Source organism: Panicum hallii, chromosome 6, assembly GCF_002211085.1.
Source record: "Panicum hallii strain FIL2 chromosome 6, PHallii_v3.1, whole genome shotgun sequence".
Taxonomy (NCBI): domain Eukaryota; kingdom Viridiplantae; phylum Streptophyta; class Magnoliopsida; order Poales; family Poaceae; genus Panicum; species Panicum hallii.
The window spans coordinates 3,029,523-3,050,109 of NC_038047.1; the positions used below are offsets into that span (position 1 = coordinate 3,029,523).

General features: G+C 40.9%; 1 protein-coding gene and 1 pseudogene across 1 annotated transcript; both read right to left on the reverse strand.

Annotated features, from left to right (window-relative positions):
• Positions 1-888: 888 nt before the first annotated feature.
• Positions 889-3,865, reverse strand: LOC112898276 (protein mago nashi homolog 2). The gene is made up of 3 exons (XM_025966632.1): positions 3,556-3,865; positions 3,264-3,440; positions 889-1,164 (listed from the first exon to the last, which is right to left on the reverse strand). Exons 1-3 carry the CDS (start codon positions 3,793-3,795, stop codon positions 1,099-1,101), a joined length of 483 nt encoding a protein of 160 aa, XP_025822417.1. The 5' UTR covers positions 3,796-3,865; the 3' UTR covers positions 889-1,098.
• A 14,976-nt stretch (positions 3,866-18,841) lies between these two features.
• On the reverse strand, positions 18,842-20,587 carry LOC112896871 (annotated as a pseudogene).

Consider the following 20,587-nt stretch of genomic DNA (forward strand, 5'->3'; position numbering starts at 1 on the left):
AAGGAAAGAAGCAGCAAGCTACCCCAATGCAATAGCGACAGTGCAGTGAGGTAACATACTAACATGGGCTTGTCCTGCTTGCACACCGATCCAGCAGCTCAAGAGGAAATAGACGGATAAAAGGCAAGGCAACAACCAACAAACGAGGGCATCTTGTTTTGGGGCGCCTGGCACCGGGATTTCAGCATCTTGTTTCTCTTTTCGTTGCCCCTCCCTCGTCTAGTCCTCTTTCAACCTCAACATCTCCCTCGTCTAGTCCTCTTTCAACCTCAACATCTCATTTCAACATTTTCTTTTGTTTTACCTCTCCCCTTAAACCCAATATGGACAGGGGAAGAGTTTGAACATAACCTTGTGCCCCTTGTGTTTACAATTATTCTTCTTTGAACTTGAAGTTGTTACTCTGTGTATGTAAGATCATCTAAAGCAGTAGCTTTCAGACTGGACGAGGAATCCCCAAAAGGCAAAAGAAACAAAGCAAGCAGGCTACCTAACAGTGCGCACAGTTCTACTCCTGGGAAGAGATGCCACCCATGGTCATTAAGCAGGCAAGGCGCATCAGATTAAAGATCAACAGACAGGTCCAGCCCCACACACGCGCGCGCGCTTCTCTTCAGCTGCTTTACAAAACCAAAGGTTCCTTGCACTATCGCTGATGAATCCAGTCGTTTTTCAAAGGCAACCCACTAGAGAAATCCACACCACATTACCCTGTGATGGCAATTGGCTGCACTCGGATCACCACAGGTCGGCACCAGTTACTGTGCTGGTGCCAACTTCGGCAGAGCACTGATAATATAAGTCAAAGGAGGTTCAGCACAAACGACAGAAAAGACTAGTGTGCCAAACGACCTTAACATTGACTGATAACAATAAAACTCCACCGAATAGGAAACAAGGAAAGAAGCATAAATATCATTACTCACAGTTTGCACATCCAAACAGCAATCTCAGGCAAACTCAAAGTTCCGCTTCCACCCAATGCTCCACACAACCCGAGTGCATCATCACAAACTAAATAGGATCTTACATGGTACAGGTTCTCTCTTAAACACTCGCAGTTTCATAACACAGTTACGGAACAGCATGGAATGGAGCTCAGGACTGAATTGGTTTGATCTTGAAGTGGAGGTTGATGAGCGAAAACACAAAACACTTCAGATCCTGCAGCCAAAAACATTGGGAGGGAACAAGTTAGGAATACATCTCATTTACAGAGCCATGTCCTGTGCACAACAAAATAACAAGGCACTTTTTTCTTGAAGAACTACCAAGTTTTCATATAAATTTAAGCCAAACAGTCAGCAGTAGCTAACACACCCAGAACATTGCACGCTCTTGGACAACATTAAGACAACAAGCCAATGGTGATGATCCAGAACTTACAATGTAGTCAAACATGAAAATGATTCACTAAGCTAACCCAAGAAAAGTTTAAGGATAATCATATCTACGCCGTAGGAGAGTAATGAAATTAAAAATGCACATAACAGTGAGCAACATACCATGACCAACATAGACATAAAAAATATTCATCTTTGTACCCATCTCAAAATTCTAAGTCCGTTACATATCTTACCGGCTTACCACCAATTTCAGATACAACAAGTAACTGTCTGTTTATCCAACCTAATTGCTCCACAAACAAGTATTGAAATGCAAATAATGCTTCAGCTATTATGAGTTCAAACAGGTCTGCAGTGTAAAAATAATAGCATCTGACTGAATTTCAACAAAACAGCATATACATCAGCTCTACAATGACATGATCTGACGACTACGATCCAGAAATTATCATGCAGTCAACCATGAAATTGCTCACTAAAAAATCACAAAAAGTTTAAGGTTGTACTCACATAATCACAGTTGCAATAGAGGGGCATCAGGTCATTTCCTAAGGAGGTGTTAAATTGAAAAAAAAACACATGCACATGACCGGTGAAGAACATAGCACAACCATCAACAGAGACATAATTATTTTAAAAAAATTTCGCTACCTATCTCACAGGAAAAATTCAGATAAAGCAAACAAACCCAGTTGCTGTATACCCAACCTAAAACTATTTCCTGAAGATAGTACTGAAATGCAAACAATGCTCGACTGTAATAGCTCAACAAGTCTAGAGTTTCAAAATCAGAGTATCTCGAGTAAACTTCAAAGAACAAGCAATCATGTATCTACCCTACAGACACAATAATCTTGCTCAGACATCTAAGTGGATTGTTAGGCCAGGAATGGTGAAGTGATTAAGTTTCTGAAGGGCAATAGGTACTAGAAAACGCATAAAACCAGTGTCTGTCTTTTCCCCTGCATCAAACTTATACAATCTAACGTAGTGAAACTGGGGGGATATTATCCAGCTTATTTTTAATAAAGAGCAGATAGATAGCTTCTCAATAATGACAGTTGTCTCAATGCTACCAAAGAATCAAAGTACCAATCACAGAGCATGGGCAAGACATGCCCCCCCCCCCCCCCACCCCAGCTCAGAAAAAAAATAAATGTTGACAAAACAACCAAAACAGTGACACTAGAGGTACAAAGCATTTGAAACATTGTAGGTCATCCAAACAACTCACAGTTTCCTGAAACCAACATATTCTGAAAGATAAAAAGGGCATATTTGCTCCTAAAACTCCAAAAAGAAACATAAGAGTAAAAAGGAAAACTAAGGCTCCTCACATAGTAGATATATTTTCTCAGGCAGTGAGCACAGCTTGCTGAGCTGTATAGCCATGGGGTACTCTGTTCTTGTTCAAAATTTACATTCTACAGATTTCTTCCGTTAGTATAAGACTCTATTATATCAGGACTTTAAGGTACATTTTCCTCCAAAGAAATAACAGTATTGGACTCATTGCTTATTTAAAATTATTGAAACTTGATTTAAGCGCTATTTTTGTGCTCACAAGTCACCAATTATTAAAACAAAATGTGAACTTACCCTGATACCAATAGTATGCAATTAACCTTAGCTGGTCAGAAACTAATCAGTTCAATTAGGGAATACCACTATGCAAACGCCCATAACAAGTATCCCAAGTGTGTACCGTACCAAATATGAACACTAATGCTGGGCCAAGCTACAATGCCACAAAGGTCCTAATTCTGCAAGTTATCAATAGTTGAAGGAACACAAGAATTTATCTCAGAGCAAACAAATTTGCGTGAGTATTGCCAGTTAGTCATCAAAATTGTGGAGGGCCGCACCGAACAAACAATGTAGGCAGCTGTGGGAGAAATGTGGGGGCTGAGGGCAAACCTGGACGAGGTAGTAGAAGATCCGGAGGCCCTCCGGGTCCTTGCTGGACTGGACATCGACGAGGGAGCCGATCTTGGAGGTGGTGAATGAGATGTGCTCGTTGCCCATGACGATCTCGAGCTCCTGCCGGCCGATGCGGTCGGGCTCCGGCCAGTTGCTGTCGTCCTCCTTCATAATCTGCGGAAGCCATCAAGTCAAATCTGCAAACCCTAGCTAGGTTTTCCTCTACAGATTCCGAACGGGATGGTGAATCGGACCCAAGGATAGGATAACAAGAGGGGTGAGGGCTCACATCGGACTCCTGGATGATCCTCCTGGCCTCGCGGAGGACGGAGGGGGAGACGAAGACCTCCTTGCGGATCATGGTGTCGTTCTTGTAGTTGGAGTTGTTGGCGTAGCGGAGCTTGCCGTCGGGGCGGAACTCGAACTCGAGGAACTCGTGCCCGAACTTGCCCTTGTGCCCCACGTAGTACCGAAGGTAGAACTCGCCGTCGCCCGCAGCGCCGCCGTTGTCGCCGCCGCCCGTCGCCATCGATTTCTTTTTTTTTTCTCTCTCCTCTTCCCCCTTATCCGTGAGAGTGGATTCGGTTCTTCGGTCTCGGTTAATTATGCTCAGGATAGCGGGCGCGACTACAGTTAGTTTCATCGCAGAAGGCTTCAGCGGCAGCGCCTAGTATGTTTCTTGGGCCGACATTCCATGGCCCAAGTTGCTTCCTTCACGATTCTAGAATCTAGAACCAGGCTTTCACTCCTTAATGCATGACGTACGTTTAAACTAAGGAAATGAACACTGTAATCATTTTTCTAGTATGCGTGGTGGCTTTTTATTCTTACGGTTCGTAGAGCCTAAGAGATGATAACTTTATTTCAGTACATATTTGGAATTGAGAATAAAAAATTATAGAATTAGTAAACGTGAATAGTAGTTAACTTCCTTTTAAGAATCAAATGGTAGATAACTTTCCAATTACAGAGGTAATAAGGATTTAATAGGGGCCACGTGATGTAACTAATGTAGAAGCCTAGGCTCTTTCCAAGAGTTCAAACATGTAACGTAATACTGGTAGGGAAGAAACAACTAATCGCAGAATAAATATAAAAAAATTACAAGAGTTCAAAATCATTTCATTCTTGCAAATTATTCCCACAAACTAGAAGTTTAAAAATTTACGCTTCTTGCGAATTGCAAGTAGGGATTACAACATGAGTTCCTTCTTGCAAATATTCATTGTGCTAAAGTTCAAACAACAACAAAATTCATCCAACAGCAACTATCAAAAATTTCTCTTTCAATTCTAGACAAAGGGAAAGCCCAAGCGGCTGCTCAACGAGGACGTTCTTGCTTGTTAACTTAAACCTACTTTTTGGCTTTCAGCACTTCTTTGCCGATTCTCTCTCATCATGGGCTAAGCAGTTCTCTCTCATATATAAGAATAACATTCTCTTAGCATCGTTTTCCCTTCGTGTAGCAGCTCTTCTTTTTTTTCTACTTAAAAAAATCATCTTTGCTAACTTGATCAGCTAGTATACACCAATATTCTAAAAAAAAGGGGTCAAATTAGTATTTGCACTATTCAATTGTTTTCTACTAGTGAAATGAATATACGGAATCAGCTGGAACAAAAACTTGTATGACACAGAACAAAAAGTTTCTTCACTTGGAACAAAAGTTCCCCAGTAATGGAACAATTACTCAAATGTAGGAACAATTGTACATATCACAAGGAATAAAAACTTATATATCAGTGAATAAAAAATTTGATAACAATTTGTGCTGATGGAACAAATATAGAAATCACCTGGAACAAAAAAAATGTATGACATGAAACAAAATATTTATTAATTAGAACAAATATTCCCAACTAATGGAAGAATTATTCTCAACCGATGGAACAATTGTAGATATCATAGGGAACAAGAAGTTATATCACGTGGAACAAATGATTTCACCACTTAGAACAAATAGTTTCTACTAATGGAACAAATTTAGGAATCATGTGGAAAAAACTTATATCGTGCGAGCAAAAGGTTGGATCACTTGGAACAAATATTTTCACTAATGGAACAATTCCACATGTCAGGAGGAACAAAAACTTATATCATGGAAAAAATTATTTTTCACCAAGATTAAGTGTAGTAGCACCAAAAGGAATGCCAAGGATTTATTGAACCATATAGTTTGACAACTTGAAGGATTCATCATAATATTTAAACCAAGCATTACCGATAATAATACGGTTCATGACCCATTCAGTAAAAGGTATAGAAACATTGGAAGCGGATATTTTCAGAAGAGCACGTAGAAACATTTGAACTGGATATGTTCAAAAGACAATCGAAACCATTTTTGATAATCTTCTAATGAATGAGCCAGATTTTTAAGCTCTTCGAAGAGAATTAAAGTTTCAAACAATCAAAGAACTATTTGTTACCGCAAAGACCCATGATAATTGATAAGTGTTGATAAGAAGATACAGAATTATAAATGCGAACACAAATATATTTTAATATGAGTAGAATCTGCTAAAGAAATTTGGATTTTAACATAAATTCAGATAATGTATATAATCATACATGAAACTTGGATTTCAATTAACATAAAGATCCGTTGTAAGAATCATGAAACATTGTAACGACAAAAAGTTTCACCGGTGTCGGTACATACAGACAGAGGTACCTCCTACTAGTGTGTCTAGCCCAAGGAGCGTGCGGTTATCCATAACCACGCCCTAAAATTCTGGGCAACAGGGCGTACGGCCCGGGCCTGATGGCTGGGGGCACGGTCTCTGGCCGCAAGGACAATATGCTCAGGAATGGCTGTCACGAGGCCGGACCACCGCGGGGTGGTCCTGGGCCCCATGTGAAGAAGCCGGACCCCAGGGGGCCTGAGCGCCTGGGCCTGCCAGGGGGCCCGGACCTCCTATCCCTCTGGGGAGGAGGTCCGGTGCCGCCACGTGTCCCTGCAGGATCGCCTGCTAAACCAGCACCGCTACGTGTCCGGAGGGTTCCAGTCTTCTACGAGAAGCCAACCCAACTACCGCATTAAATGCGGGTGGTTGGGGTGAGCGTGCCCAGGACAGGGCATGGGCTATTTTCTGACATGGCGGGCTGGTATGGCCGACATCACGGTAAGCCCGCCAGTTACCGAGGCGGCGCGTCATGTCACCGCGCCGCGTGCGTGGGTGAGGGACGAATAGTCACATCACAGCGCCGCGCACGTGAGCAAGGAGTCATTATGACCTGCTACAGGAAGGCCACGGCGTGCACGGCAACAGTGTGAAAAGACTGCAGCACGGTAGGTTAGTGTAGCCCCTTCGCCTATCAGCAGGAACTGACTCTACAGCGACAACACGACCCCACTATGCAGACAGGACGGTACAAGACCAAATCCAGACGGAGGATACGCACGAGAGCCGAAGAGAAAGATTTTCGAATCTGTGGCATTTAAGGCTCCAATGTGTACGTTATTTAATATATCGCCGGATCCACCTGTCAAGATCCCGCTCAGTGTACGCGCTCCCCTTGAGCCTATAAAAGGGAGAGCGTGCACGTTAGACAGGGGGAAGCTTTCAAAAGTTCCACGAACGTACAAGTTTCCCAAACTCACAAGCAATACAACGTACAGTGGACGTAGGGTTTTATGCTCTGGCGGTTCGAACCACTCTAAACCCTTGTGAGCTTCTCGCGTTCATACGACTCTTGATCTAGCATTCCTTGACTTCCCCCAAACTCATCCTAAACTAGGACTAGGCGGGTGCTTTCCGCCACCCGGCTGGAGAAATCTTCCGACAACAGGAAATATCTCAATTCATTACACACAACCTATAAATGTAGTCGCTACAGAAGTTTCACTAAAAATACACCATTCAACATTCCTATTGCTCTTCAAACTCGATGCAATTAAGAATTAATCTTATCCTAAATTCAGCTTGAAGTCCAGCCAATTGCCAAGAAATGAGGTGATTCGATCTGATAACATGGCAAACTTACAGTGAGGATTGAAGGGAGCCGGTAGATCAAAAGCGGTGATCGAAGCTAAATTCCTTGTGGTCACTGTAGTTACAGATCACATGCACCACCACATCAGCACTACAGCAGGCCGCGCTGGACACTTCCTCATCTCACTCATGTATAAGCTCGAAGGTTCCAGCAGTACAGTACAATACAGACGGGTTACCAAAGTGTAAGATAAAAAAAAGCTAAAGAAATGAACAATAGTAAAAATTAACTGTGTTAATCTAACCAATGTTGTGCATGTATAAGATTCTTAATAAAGATTTAAAGTTAACACCTTACGGTTAAAATTTCATCCTAAGAAATCAGCACAGGATTAGCACTTAGCCACTTAACTCATCGAGAGGAGATCATAAGCTTCACAAAATTTAGCAAAGAGAAACAAGATTGTTAGCTCCAAAGAACAGTATGGTTGGCTCTAAGTGCATTCATCCACTAAATCATGGATAAGAAAGGGCGTGAATATGTTTTAAGCATCATATCATGTGAATTGCATTATTAGTTGGTGTACTCAAGTCTGTTAGTGCCAGCATATAATATAATGGGAACACGGAGAGAGAGATTGTAGATAGGAATGGAATAAAGAGTATAATGGAATAAATAAATGATTCATTGATTGATTGAACAAACTGTGTGATTACATATTTATACATGATGAAAGGGTGTGTCCAAAGGACATATCCCTTGGGGTTCAGACCCCTTCGCGAAAAGTCCAGAACCTTTCATGAAATGTCATGTCTATCTAATTAGAGGTGTCTCTCTATGAAGAGATGCAAACTAATTGATCACTAACAAATTAGTTCTAACACTCCCCCTTGATCATTTAGCTCCTTATATGCTTCATGTAATTTTTGTTCAATCATCCTTCATTATTATATGAGAAAAACTCCTCAAAAACCATGTGGGAAAAATCTGAGGAGAAACCAAATTGTGTATTTATATGCCAATTAAACTCCTTTAAAATCCATTGCGAAAATAGAAGAAAATGATATAGCATATATAGATTATTGTCTCATCGCTAACTTATATAAGAAAACCTCGAAAGGAGAAAATTATAAGCAAGTTTGGAGACCAATAATATGATCCGTGGATCATATACGAATAACCTCCCCTAAATCCAATGGAAAAATATGAAGAGGAATAATATGTCTTTGATATCTTCTTAAAAACCCTTGTAGAAAAATAGAAGATATGGCATCCAATATATCTAGAATATCACCTTTAAAAACCTCAATTGGGAAAATAGGAGATATGACATATATTTTTTATTGATATTGCCTCATCAAAACCTTTATGAGAAACCGTTCCGAGGAAAAACTCATATAGAAAAAGAAAGTACTTGTTTACCGATTTCATAATTACATTTCTAGAATGTAGTTGTTGGTAATAACTTTGTGAAATAAATTCATGAGATTATCTCATAATCCAATTTTGCAAGATGTTGAGCAAACATATTTAGCAATACCGCTTTTGTATAACATTTTATCATCCAAGCAATACAAGTCGTATTATCCTTGTAGATAATCTAAGTGATTCGATGGAATCACAATTAATCATTTAGTAAAGTTATGCATATTCAGGTAATGCTTCAGAATGATAGATGAAGTTACCATTACAATTTATTTTCATAACTCCAATGAAAATTTTACTACCATAGCATCAGTTAATAGTTTGGCAATATGAGGGTTAGTTAGCCAGTGTCTTGTTATCCTACTTTTATCACATCATGATTTATTCATAATAAATCAAAACCTTTTTTAACCATTTGATATCCGTGGATATCCTCCTTGACTCCCACCTATATGGTGTTATTGAGTCATTGCGCTATCGTGCTATAGCAAAATATCTATAAATGCAGTATTAGACCTGTTGCAATTTGTAGGATATATAAGTGCTTTGATGGTACTAAGGATGTCATCCCACGGTCCTTATGAAAAAAGATCCATCTTTAGGGATTGACTGACTACAAGTGTTGATGGATATAACTTTCCAACATTATTTGAATATTGGTGTACAATATCAATTCTATATTGGTAAACTGATGTTTCTGCTTAGGTTGTAGACTTAAGTATAGTTTAGTTTTACCAATTTCATCTCAAAATCCATCTTAAAATGATTGCTTGCTTGTTTGTGTGTTGAATAATAAAATTTTATCTTGGAATTTATTTATAGATACACATATGCAATCATAATAATTAGAGTAATCCTTGTATGAAAAATACTCACTTAGTTAGTTGTACCACAATCAACTCAACCTTTTCAAGTCTCCATGACTTGAGTTATATACAGTATATGTTGCGACTCCAGTTCGATTCAGAATACAAAATCCATTGCATATCTCAATCTAGCAAATTCATTTGATCTGCAATGATCTGAATATGGGAATATAATTTTCACGCATACCATGCTGGTATGTTGCTCACTCTGTGTGTGAAATCATGTACTACAAGTTCTCATTACTTCACCATCTTACTTTTGTAAAGAATGCAATATGAGAAGATATTACTATCCTAAATACTTCTCCCAATTGAACGAGAACACTTCTCCCTAATTGTCACCTTTGATTTGACCGATTTGAGTGTTTCGACACTCTGCCTAGGACTTTTGGTCTGGATCTAGCTTATGATAATTTTGTTAAGGAGTATATACCGATAATTTTTAGTCTTTGTATGATTGATTCGATGGAACCAACAATATATCTTGTGAAAATATCCACCCTCTAGAACTCTATCTCATTTCCCATAATGATGGAGTTAGGGTGTTCCATAGACCCAGTTCCTAATTTTATATGCACAAATACTTGGCTTTTAAATATTAAACAATACTCATAGGCTTTGGATTTGAAAATCCACAAAGTGTCTAACAACATGCATGATGTTGATTCGCATTTACTCTATTTCCATGGATGCTTGAAATAAGCTATATCTCTAATAACCATACTTCTCCCCTATTATTTTGACTTGTGAGCTGAGTGATTTGCTAGGTACTTCCACTCTTTCTGGTACATTATCAATAGGGATCGGATGTGATGACTCTTTTGATCAGTAAATGCATATGGCGGACTATTTGTAGTGTGTTACAAATATAAGATGTTCGGAACTATGGTTCAGATATTCTTTGGTGCGTACGTGTATTTGAGGGTTGAATTTATAACATTCACTTTGGATCCTGGCATTGTATATATGATACTTATCTCCCCCTAATGCCAGAAATTACCCTCAATAGTGTAGTCAGTATACAAGTTATAAATTAATCCTCTATGAGCAATCAAAGATACTTGTAAAACATAACTCAAGATACTTGTAAAACATAACTCAATATCATGAACGTATACTGATGGTGGTAATATTGTTATGTGTAAAACATAACCGGTATGCAGACAGGAAATATTTGGCTGAGGCCAATTCTCCACGTACTAACTGCAATGGAGGGAGCTTTATGATTGTAGTTTAATGAATTTGTTGTAATAATACAGTGTGTAAGTCTGCATTTATCAAGATAAATTACAATTCTATTTTATTGGTCATACATTTAAATTATCTCAATAAGAGATCCAACTATTCAATAATTAATATGGACATATAGTACTTAATGATATAGTTTCCAAAACCAAATAATTCCATGAGAATGGATTTCATCCCTTGCCTAGATAATTTTATCTAATTAAAAAAACATGAGCAAATCAATTTGGTCAAATCGTGGTGCCTTATGAGTAAGGTACACATGCGGAACTATTTTCAAATGCGTCACTAAGCATTCTAGATTATCTAAATTTTCATTTAAAGGCTAAATTAGGCCACATGCTTATCATGAATGCAGTCACGAAATTGGGTGGCTTATTATTTCGAATTTTATGGTAAGAAAATCTTAAAATAATTTCCCTCGTGACACATGCGGTGCACATAGAATCCGAAGATTCCGGAAATATAATCTATGACCAATAAAATTGATAATAAATTTTTCCTTATCATTCCTTATGCAAAATGACCAAGACTATCATGTCAAGTCTTCTATTAAGATTGAAAAATTATTTCACACGCAACATGTAATATGGGATTATGGGATTGATGTATGCATAATACACCCCAGATGACATGAAAGGATTTTTTTTATGAATATTTAGTTTTTCTATCCATTTTACCATATCATGGTACCAAGTTGAGCATTGATATTTCATCATCACTCTTAGTAATAGATTTCAATCTAAAATCGTAGAAATGAACATCGTGGAAAACATATTGTGGTATTATCGTATGCATGAGTGCATCCACGATTAATAATTGAATACCCATATGGAAATTATGATCTCCATGATTATATTAGTGGTGCAGCGCTCCACTAAACAAATTTCCTTTTCAATTTGGTTAGATCCCAAATGAACTTTTGTATGAATATCATGTATAATTACATGATATCTATGATGGACAATATACTACATATAGTAGTATAATATTTAATTAATGTTAATTTTAGTATAGTATGGAGATTTTTGTGAATCTCATTTGTTGAAATGAATTCAAACTTATCCCCTTAAACTCGACTATCTCCAATGGATTTGAGGAATGATTCAACCAAATGTCTAATTTGGTATGAATGTAAGCCGTACAACCGCACCTTTGGACAACTGTGAGACTTGCCATTATTGACATATGTGTTTTAGGGATCCATTGCTATGTAAATGACCATTTAGCTTAAAATCATAATAAATGATTAAGTAAACAACTACTTATGTTTGGCAGTATTACATTCTTTGTTGGCAATTCCGAATGAAAATTGCAAAAGTTGATGGACCTTGCTCCTTTGAATACTCATCTTTTTAAAAAAAAATGAGTAGAAGGGGCACACTATGCATGTGTTGTTATTTTAGGAATAAGATGGAAATTCTGTTCGGTAGAGTTATGGTGGCAATACTATTATGAGCAGCCCAATGATATTATTTATATCTAGAGCCTCTACTTAGAGAATTAACCCCATTCAACGTGAGTTTAGGAAAAAATCCATTATCGAAACATTAGTCATGTCCTACATGAGTTGATCATGTATTTAATTAATTTACTTGAAAAGTAAATTACATAGCATAAAATATTGATGTGCATTTTTCTTAACCAAGGTGGTACTTGATTCTAAGTGGACTATCCAGTAATTGACGAGTGGCAAAAAGTCACTGCTATTGTTTTAAATCCCACCCATGTCCTTGCTCCACTTCTCCTTTTAAGCCCGTTCACAACCTCCCCAAACCCTAGCCGCATTTTTCCCCATCTCCACGATTGCCACCACCACCTTGTTCCTCATGCTTATGCAATAATTACTTAACATTAAAGCATCACCCTTGTTGAGCCTTATTTGCATGATCCTTGTTTATATAATTACATAAGTCTTGCGAGTATCTTTGTACTCATGTTGCTATAACCTTAAGTTGCAGGTGAGCCGGAGCTTGTGTTTGATCATTTCTATCCTGCCGTTTTCGGTGCGGGAGAGGAGTGAGTTGTTGTGGTCACAATAGCGTCCTTGAGCAAAGACGTCGTTGTCTTACCGCGCTTTAGTTGTTTTATTCGCTGCGTAGCTAGACTTGTGTGAGAGCATGACGGAAACATCAAACTTAAATTTATATCTCTTTTAATGTTATTCGTGAGCCCAAAGCTTGTAATGTGGAGCTGGAACCTTTAATTTTAGATTTGAACCTCCCTTATTATAAACTTGTAATCCTTAATGTTGAACCTTGTGTTATGTAAAATATGCTCTCTATGGATCTTATGGTAATGTGCAAATTGTATGACAGTACGTGTGCTTATTCCTAGGCATGTGGCAAGCACGTACCGGGACTACCGGATTTGATATCATTTTAGGTGAATGACGTGTCAGTTGTCGAAGCCTCTAGATGGGGGTTAGCACGTGGCACCCTCTTGAGAGAGTATGTGCTAGCTCTCATCTTAAGGATGATGACCGGCGGTTTGCTTAAAATGGTGTTTAATTGGGCGGTTCTTACATTCCGTCTCGAGGGGGAGGCCGCGGGGAGGTAGGGAGGCCACCGCAAGGAGGGGAGGGCGACGTGTAGGGGAGTACAGAGCAAGAGGGAGGCGTGTGGAGAGAGGGGGCGACGCGTTGGGGAGGGCGGAGCGAGGGGGAGGCGTCGGGGGAGTGGTGCGAGCGGGGGCGACGGCGGCGATGGGGAGGGCAACGTGATGGGGAGGGCGACGCGATGGGGAGGGCGGAGCGAGGGTGACGCGCGAGCAACGGCGTCGATGAGCTTGTGAATGCCCACGGAGAACAATCGGAGGCCGACCGGAGATTTCTAGTCACGCGCTACAGGAGGAGGAAAAAGAGGGTGGCCTCACCGTCGTTGTCGAGGCGACGCTGTGCAACCGTGGCGTCTCGCAGTGGGGTGCGTGAAGGGAGAGAGAGAGGGGGCGACGCGGGAGGAGAGAGGTGAGTTGAAACTGCTTGCGAGTGGGAGGGGTGGGGGCGAGGAGGGGAAACGATGGCGCGAGGGGTTTTTTTAGCGGTGGAACAACCCACCTTGATGAGCAGGGATTAACTCTAAGTAACTAGGGTTAAGGATATGAAAAGGAGAAAAGAAAAGGAAAAGAAAAGAGAAGAGGTCAAATTTGGTCAAAATTTGTCCAAATTTGAATAATTTAAGTTTAAAGGTTTGAAATTCAACTCTCTGAAAAGTTTTAAACAGCAAGAAATTCAAAAGAAAGTTAATCCTGGAGTTTGAAACTCAAATTCAAAAGAAACGAGTCTGAATTCAATGACTCACATGAAATAACCATGTTCAACAGCCTATATTTTGAAATGTTGTTGAACAAGCCAACTTTTGGTCAACAGGAAAAGTGTAGTACAAAGTGTGTATTTCATGATGGAATCAATTTTGGAGCAATTTAAGAATGTCTGGACATATGTGATGTGCTTGAAGTGGAAAAGAACTGTTGTTCTGAGCAGAGACAGAAAATTTCGAAGTCTGGAATTACAGTGTTAAAGGGGCAAATCTGGAGCTAATTAAAATAAGATTTTATATGTAACTTTTGGGCAACAAGTATATATTTCGAAATATGGATGTTTGCACTAGGAATAGGTGCCATTTGTTTTCCTGAAAAATTTTGGCAAGGGATTTGAATTTGAATTCAAAGATGGCCAGTTTGAATAGATTAATTGCAACTTTGAATTGGGACTGAATTCAGTGAAAAATGACTAATTTTGAAGCCCAATAAAGTGAGGTTTCTTGTGAAGATATTGTACAACAAGCATGCCATTGTGAAGCTGGATGTCTGGAATGTGCAATGGCGTCATTTGTTTAACTAGAACCCTATGGGAAGGCTTTCGAAATTAAATTTAAATATGGCTCGTTTGAGTAAACAAACTGAAAGTCTGAATGTGGTTCAAACAGCAATATTTGGAGGTTTATAAAGTAAGAATTCATGTATGAGTGTTGGATGACAAAGTACCCAACGTGGTATAAAGAGGTGTCATTTTTTTCTGAAAACATTTGGCAAAGCTTCCAAATTTAAATCCAAAAATAGCTGACTTGAATAAAGGCTAAAACTCTGAATTTCAGCTGAAACAGATATGTTCAGAGATATTTTTGAATGGGTTAGACATTGAATCAGGAGATGTGCCTGTGATGAAAGTGGTAGATAAATCCTCCACAACTTTGGTTATAGAAGAATTCAAAGTTCAGTAATGAATTCTGGAGATAATTGGATCCGAAGGTAGCAGGTTTGGGTAGATGACTGAAACAATTAATTTCAGTCCATAACCTTAATGTTCAGAGATGTTTTTGAGCATGATAGAGGCATAATTAAGGGAAGTTCTCAACATGAAAAATTTAGCTGAGTATTTTATCTATAATGTTGATGTTTGGAAAATTTAAAGATTCTATGAGACATCTGGAGTTAATCAGGGCCAAAATTTCTGGTTCAGGGAAAAAGGAGCTGAATTTCAGAATATTGGCTGAGGAATACAGTAATGTTCAGGGCCTCATAAAGTAAAATTTTATGTAGAAAAGTTGAATAAAAAGTATTCAATTCGGAATAGGAATGTTTAGGGAACAAAGTGGCATCATTTTTTGCCCTAGCAAAGCTCAGAAAGGTGTTTGAAATTAAATTCAAATTTGACAGATTTGAGCAGTAACTGAAACTCTGGATTTCAGCTGAGCCAAACCTTTTCAGAGCAGTTTTTGGAGGGGATAGAGGTCGAATCAACAAATGTTCCTGAAACAAACGTGGTGGAGAAATATCAAACCTACAACTTTTCTTTTTTGATATTTCGAAGTTAAGTGTAAGAGTTTGGAGAACAATGCACTGCAAATGGCAGGTTCAGAAGAGTGTAATCTGAAACTGTTCAGACCAAGTTTTGATCATGTTAGATGTTGAAATTAAACTTGTGCCTGAAACCATAAATGTAGAAAAATGTCAGACCTAAAACTTTTCTGTTGGAAGGTTTTGAATTTGATATGTGAAATTTGAAGAATTGAGGGCTATAAGTTTCAGGTTCAGGGGAGGAACAAATGCAGAAATTCAGAGATTCAGAGTTCTACAGTAGGAGTCGTCCTTATCTCCTTCCAGGGCACCGTCAGGACGAAAGCGCGGCAAAATTCAAAGGATCGACGTGTCGATCATGAGCGAGGCAAGCGTGGGATGTGGCAGCATGAGGTGGAGGCTGCTCTGGCGAAGTTGATTTGAATATAAACCCCCCTTTGTCTGTTGCTCACCGCCGGCCATCCTCCCGTTCTCGGCGAGCTCCCGTCGCCGTCCTTCCTTCCCTCTTCAATTCCTTTTGCCCAGAGACGTGTGAGCTATCCACCAACCCGTTCCTCCACTTCTCAAGCCGACCCAGCACCTATCCTCGCCGGATTTCGGCCATTTGTTCGGTTCCGAGCGCCGCCGTCGACCTGCTCCGGTGAGCAGTTTTCTCCCGGCCCTTTGGGTCAGTTCTGGGTGGCTTGGGGGGATGAGGGCGAGTGGTAGATCGTGGTTGATCAGGTTTCTAGCTTTCTCCGTACCTTGGGCGGCCGGAACGCGTGCTGCCGCCATGGCCGAGCTGTGGCCATGAGGCGCCGCCGTCGAGCCGCGCGCTCCGGCTGTCCCGAGGCTTGGCTTGGATTGGGACCGTGTTCAGGGAGCGACGGTGGTGCTCCCTGGTCATCTTTTTGGGGGGCCTAAGGCCCTGGCATCGCCGGCCACCATGGCTGGGCCTAGGCTCGTCGCCGGCCGCGGCGTTCCTGGTCGGCGAGGGAAAAAGAGGTGGGGGTAGGGATGCCCCTGCGTGGGTCTGTGCGCGGGGTTGCTGTGTGGCCAGGCTCCGTCTCCGGCGAGGTCACCGGCGGCGAGCAGGCCGCCGCGCCTGCCTCGGCGTTCTGCCCGTGGCCATGGAACGGGGGAGAAGAAGCAGAGGAGGTGTGGCCAACTTGTAAGAGAGGGAGAGAGTGGAGGGGCTGAGTTGAGAGAGGATAGTTTCTCCAGGGAGTTTTGTGCAAGATATAGATTAGATTTATTTTTATTTTGTTATTAACTTGTTTTATGTGCTAAAAATTGTAGAAAAAGCCTAAATTAGTTAAACCAATTTTATTAGGTGTTTTTATTTTTCCTTTATGCATGAAAAATATAATAACCCTAGGTTTATAATAAGATTTAATATTTATTTATTTCCTTTATTCTTAAAGGATTTAAATAAATACTTAAATCCTTATTTCACATAATTATAAAATATGGATAATTCTTAAAAAATATTAGAAATAATTAGGAATAATAATAAATAGTAAATTACAGTTTTCTTAGTGTAGAATAATTCTAGATAACCATAAATAATTGTTTAAAATTTGATTTAAGGTTAAAATAATAGGATAAAAATATGTTAGTTTTTAGAAGGGTAGTTAGGTGTTGGATTGCAACTTTATCGAGAAGGAAAGTTGTGATCCCTTTTTAAAGTTTTTTTCGTACACTAACTCTGCATATCATATTCTTATAACCTGAAGTCGAGATTGTCTAGGTCAAGCTCGTCAAGCCAACGTCCGAAGCTTCGAAAGAGGAAAAAGGAAGTTGATCAAGATAAAGTTTGTCGAAGAACTCCAAATCGAAGCTTCATTTCGCGAAAAGAAGTCAGGCAAGCACCGGAGCATCTATGCCTACTAATTCCATTAACTTATGTTACTACTTTTATGCACTGCATCAGAATGCTTAGGTCTTGGAGTTGCTTGATCAACCTATTTGATACATGTATACCTTTCTTGAAGTAAGGACATCTTTGCCACCTTCTCAGAAAGACTAATTTGAATTGTACCCACCATAGTCAACCGTAGTTGTACAGACTATATACCATCAAACCTAGATAGTTAAACAAGGTTCCTATGCAATGTAATGTGCTCAGTTGAGCAAGAAGGTTGAGTTGGTCGTTGAGTGCAGAGCAGAAAAGGAGTTCCGGCTCTGTCCTCACTTTCAAAAAGAAAGAAATAAGGAACTTATGGTCCTTGGATCGAGCGTTGAACTTACCAGTCACATGCTGACATATGGAACCAGTAAGCCCGGTAGCTTGGTTGACCTAAATTCTTGAACCAAGTTGTACCCCACTCGAAGTGGGAAGTTGGCGGGTCGTAGCCTAAAACTCGTATTGAGGTCAGGCCCGACCAGGGCGGAATACGGGGGTGCGAACCCAGGTCTGGGTAAGCTTGATTCAGGGTTTAGTATCTTTCTTGTGAAAGGTTGCCACGTACGGTTTTTATGGAACACCTACGTGACGTGTGATCAGGTATCTCCTGGAGGATGTAAAATCAATTCGAATCGTCTCAATTCTCGATTATGAATGCCGCTTGATCTAGCTTGAACATCGTAGAATAACAAGATGCAACGATCGTGAGTGCTGGACCTAGTTTATTTCCTGCTGGTTTGATGAGGTACTAGATGTCATATATGTTACAATTCTACTATTATTTCCTTTCTTAGTAGATGTATATGTTCTAGTCCAAATGTTTTCAGTTAACAGACCAGTCCACTCAACAAGCCTTGCACATCCTTGGATCCTATGTTTATACTTATGTAGTCGGGTCAGTCTTGTTGAGTACCTTCGTACTCAGTGTTTGTGCAATGTGTGTGTGTGTTCAGCTGCTACAGGAGGAGCTCGGAGGTTAAGACTTCAATGCCTACAGGATATGTTGAGTCCATATACCTCTAGATGTTTTTAAAAATTTGTAATAAGACCAGTTTAACAATCAAACCCTAGGACCGCAGGATCCGCGTTAAAACTCAGTAGAACTGGTTTGCACTAAGGTTTGTGCTTATTGTGTAATAAATCTCATCTTGTTATCCTTGATCTATTCAACGTCTATGTGTAATATCTAAAGCTCCTATGCAAAACGATCTTGTATGCATGTCTGAGACATGGTTGTGTAGTGGTTGAATCGAGTGTGAAACCCGACAGACCACCGGATTTGTTCCGTTTTAAGAGTGTTAGCTGGATTATCTTTGTAAAAAGGTGATCAAACGCTTCTAAGCCGGAATAAATTGGTTGGTTCCGCCACAGCGGGGTAAAGAATTAGGAGGAGGCAGACTAACGCGGAGGGTAGATTCATCTGAGGGGTAAAGGTCTACTTCGTTCTTTTTATTATGGTATATAGAAATACATCATTGCTGCCTACTCTACTGCAAGCTTATACATCTGAACTAGTTGTTGAGCTACAGATCAAGTAGCTAACTAGAAATACAGGTTCAACAGAGATCTGAATTTCATAGCAATAAAATAATTAAACTGCTAAAAGCCTATAGCTGCACAGTTTTGGGGAACTCTGGGTCGCTTGGAGGCCCCCATGAGCTCAACCAGTGATGGCAGGGGCCGCGGAGCTGACACGTTCATCGACCTGTACAGTCGCCCCAGGCTCGCATTAAGACCCTTTGATGATCCAACAGAGGTTGAAGAATCGCTCGCCCTTTCAGAGACACGATCAAAGCTCTTCCCAGTTTCTGGTGTAGTTGTGTCATTCTCTGTTGCCTCCTCTTTGATTGTAGCTGAAACTATGATGACATGCACAGCTGAGATCTCTTTAGTCACTTGGATTTTGTTTTTACCTTCAGTAGTCACCTTATGCCTGCAAAATTCCCACAAATCAGCATGACTGCTCATATTCTGTTCTTGGGCTTCCAACAATTCAGCTTCCCCTTTCCCTTTGTCATCCATACACTGTTCAGGCGCCGCACACAAACTCAGATCTTTCCTTCGATCTTCAGTTAGATCAACTACTTCAACTCCACCATCAGGCTTCCTGTCCTTCAACAGCTCAGATTCAGAGACTGAATCCTGCTCTGTTGCAACTTCAGTTAAATCCATTACTGCAACATTCTCATCAGGCTTGCTATTGGTACACAATCAAGTTTCAGTAGCAGAGTCCTTGGCTTCAAGTCCACCATCATCAATCATCTCAACACTCGGATACTCATGTTCCCACGTTTCAGATTCGTGCCAGCACTAATCCAAACCTTGCACTTCCGAATAGCACCACAGGCTGCTCAACTCTGATTTCAAAATCAAGCAACGTTGGTTCTGCAGCCTCAACCTGATTGTCATCATCAGAGCCACGCTCATCAGTACAAGAACTGAACTCTTCCTCCCTCTTGCGGACAGCTTCTACCGTCAGCGCTGCCTGCTGTTTGCCTGTACCAGTAGCCGTCCCCTCAGGTATCCCGAGCAACTTCCAGATGGGATCATCAGGACCAAACCGGGACAGGGAGCAGTTCTTCTTGACATAGCTCAGACCCATTGCCATGCATGGAGGCGTCGTCGACACAACCCATTTGGGCTTGAGGATCCCCAGCTCCAGCTCTTCCCTGGACGAGCGCATCGACAGGCAGACATGCCAAACCCCAAACTCATCCCGCATTGGCTCCGTCAGCACCGGCTTCCGCTCCGTCGACCCATCCGGTGGCTCGTAGTCGTAGTACGCGTACCACTGCGAGGACGGCCTGATGATCAGGGGCTCCGGCTGCTGCCTGGCGTGCGCCAGCGTGAGAATCTCCGTGGCCCGCTCTGACAGCCGCGGGAACGGGATCACGTGGAAGCGGGTGGAGGACGCGACGTCGGCGGCAGCGAGGATCTCCTGCGCGACGTGCGTGAGCGTCTGGTGGCAATCGGAATTCTTCTCTCTGTCGACGTATATATTGGATCCGAACGCCTTGGACACCTCGATGAGGACTTCCTCCAAGCGGACCAAGCCCAGCATGTCGCACACCAGGTAGACCACCGGCGCGTTCGGGTGCTTCCAGATGCAATTGATCACCTGGAATCAGAAAGCGAACATCAATCACCTGGAATCAGAAAGCGAACAT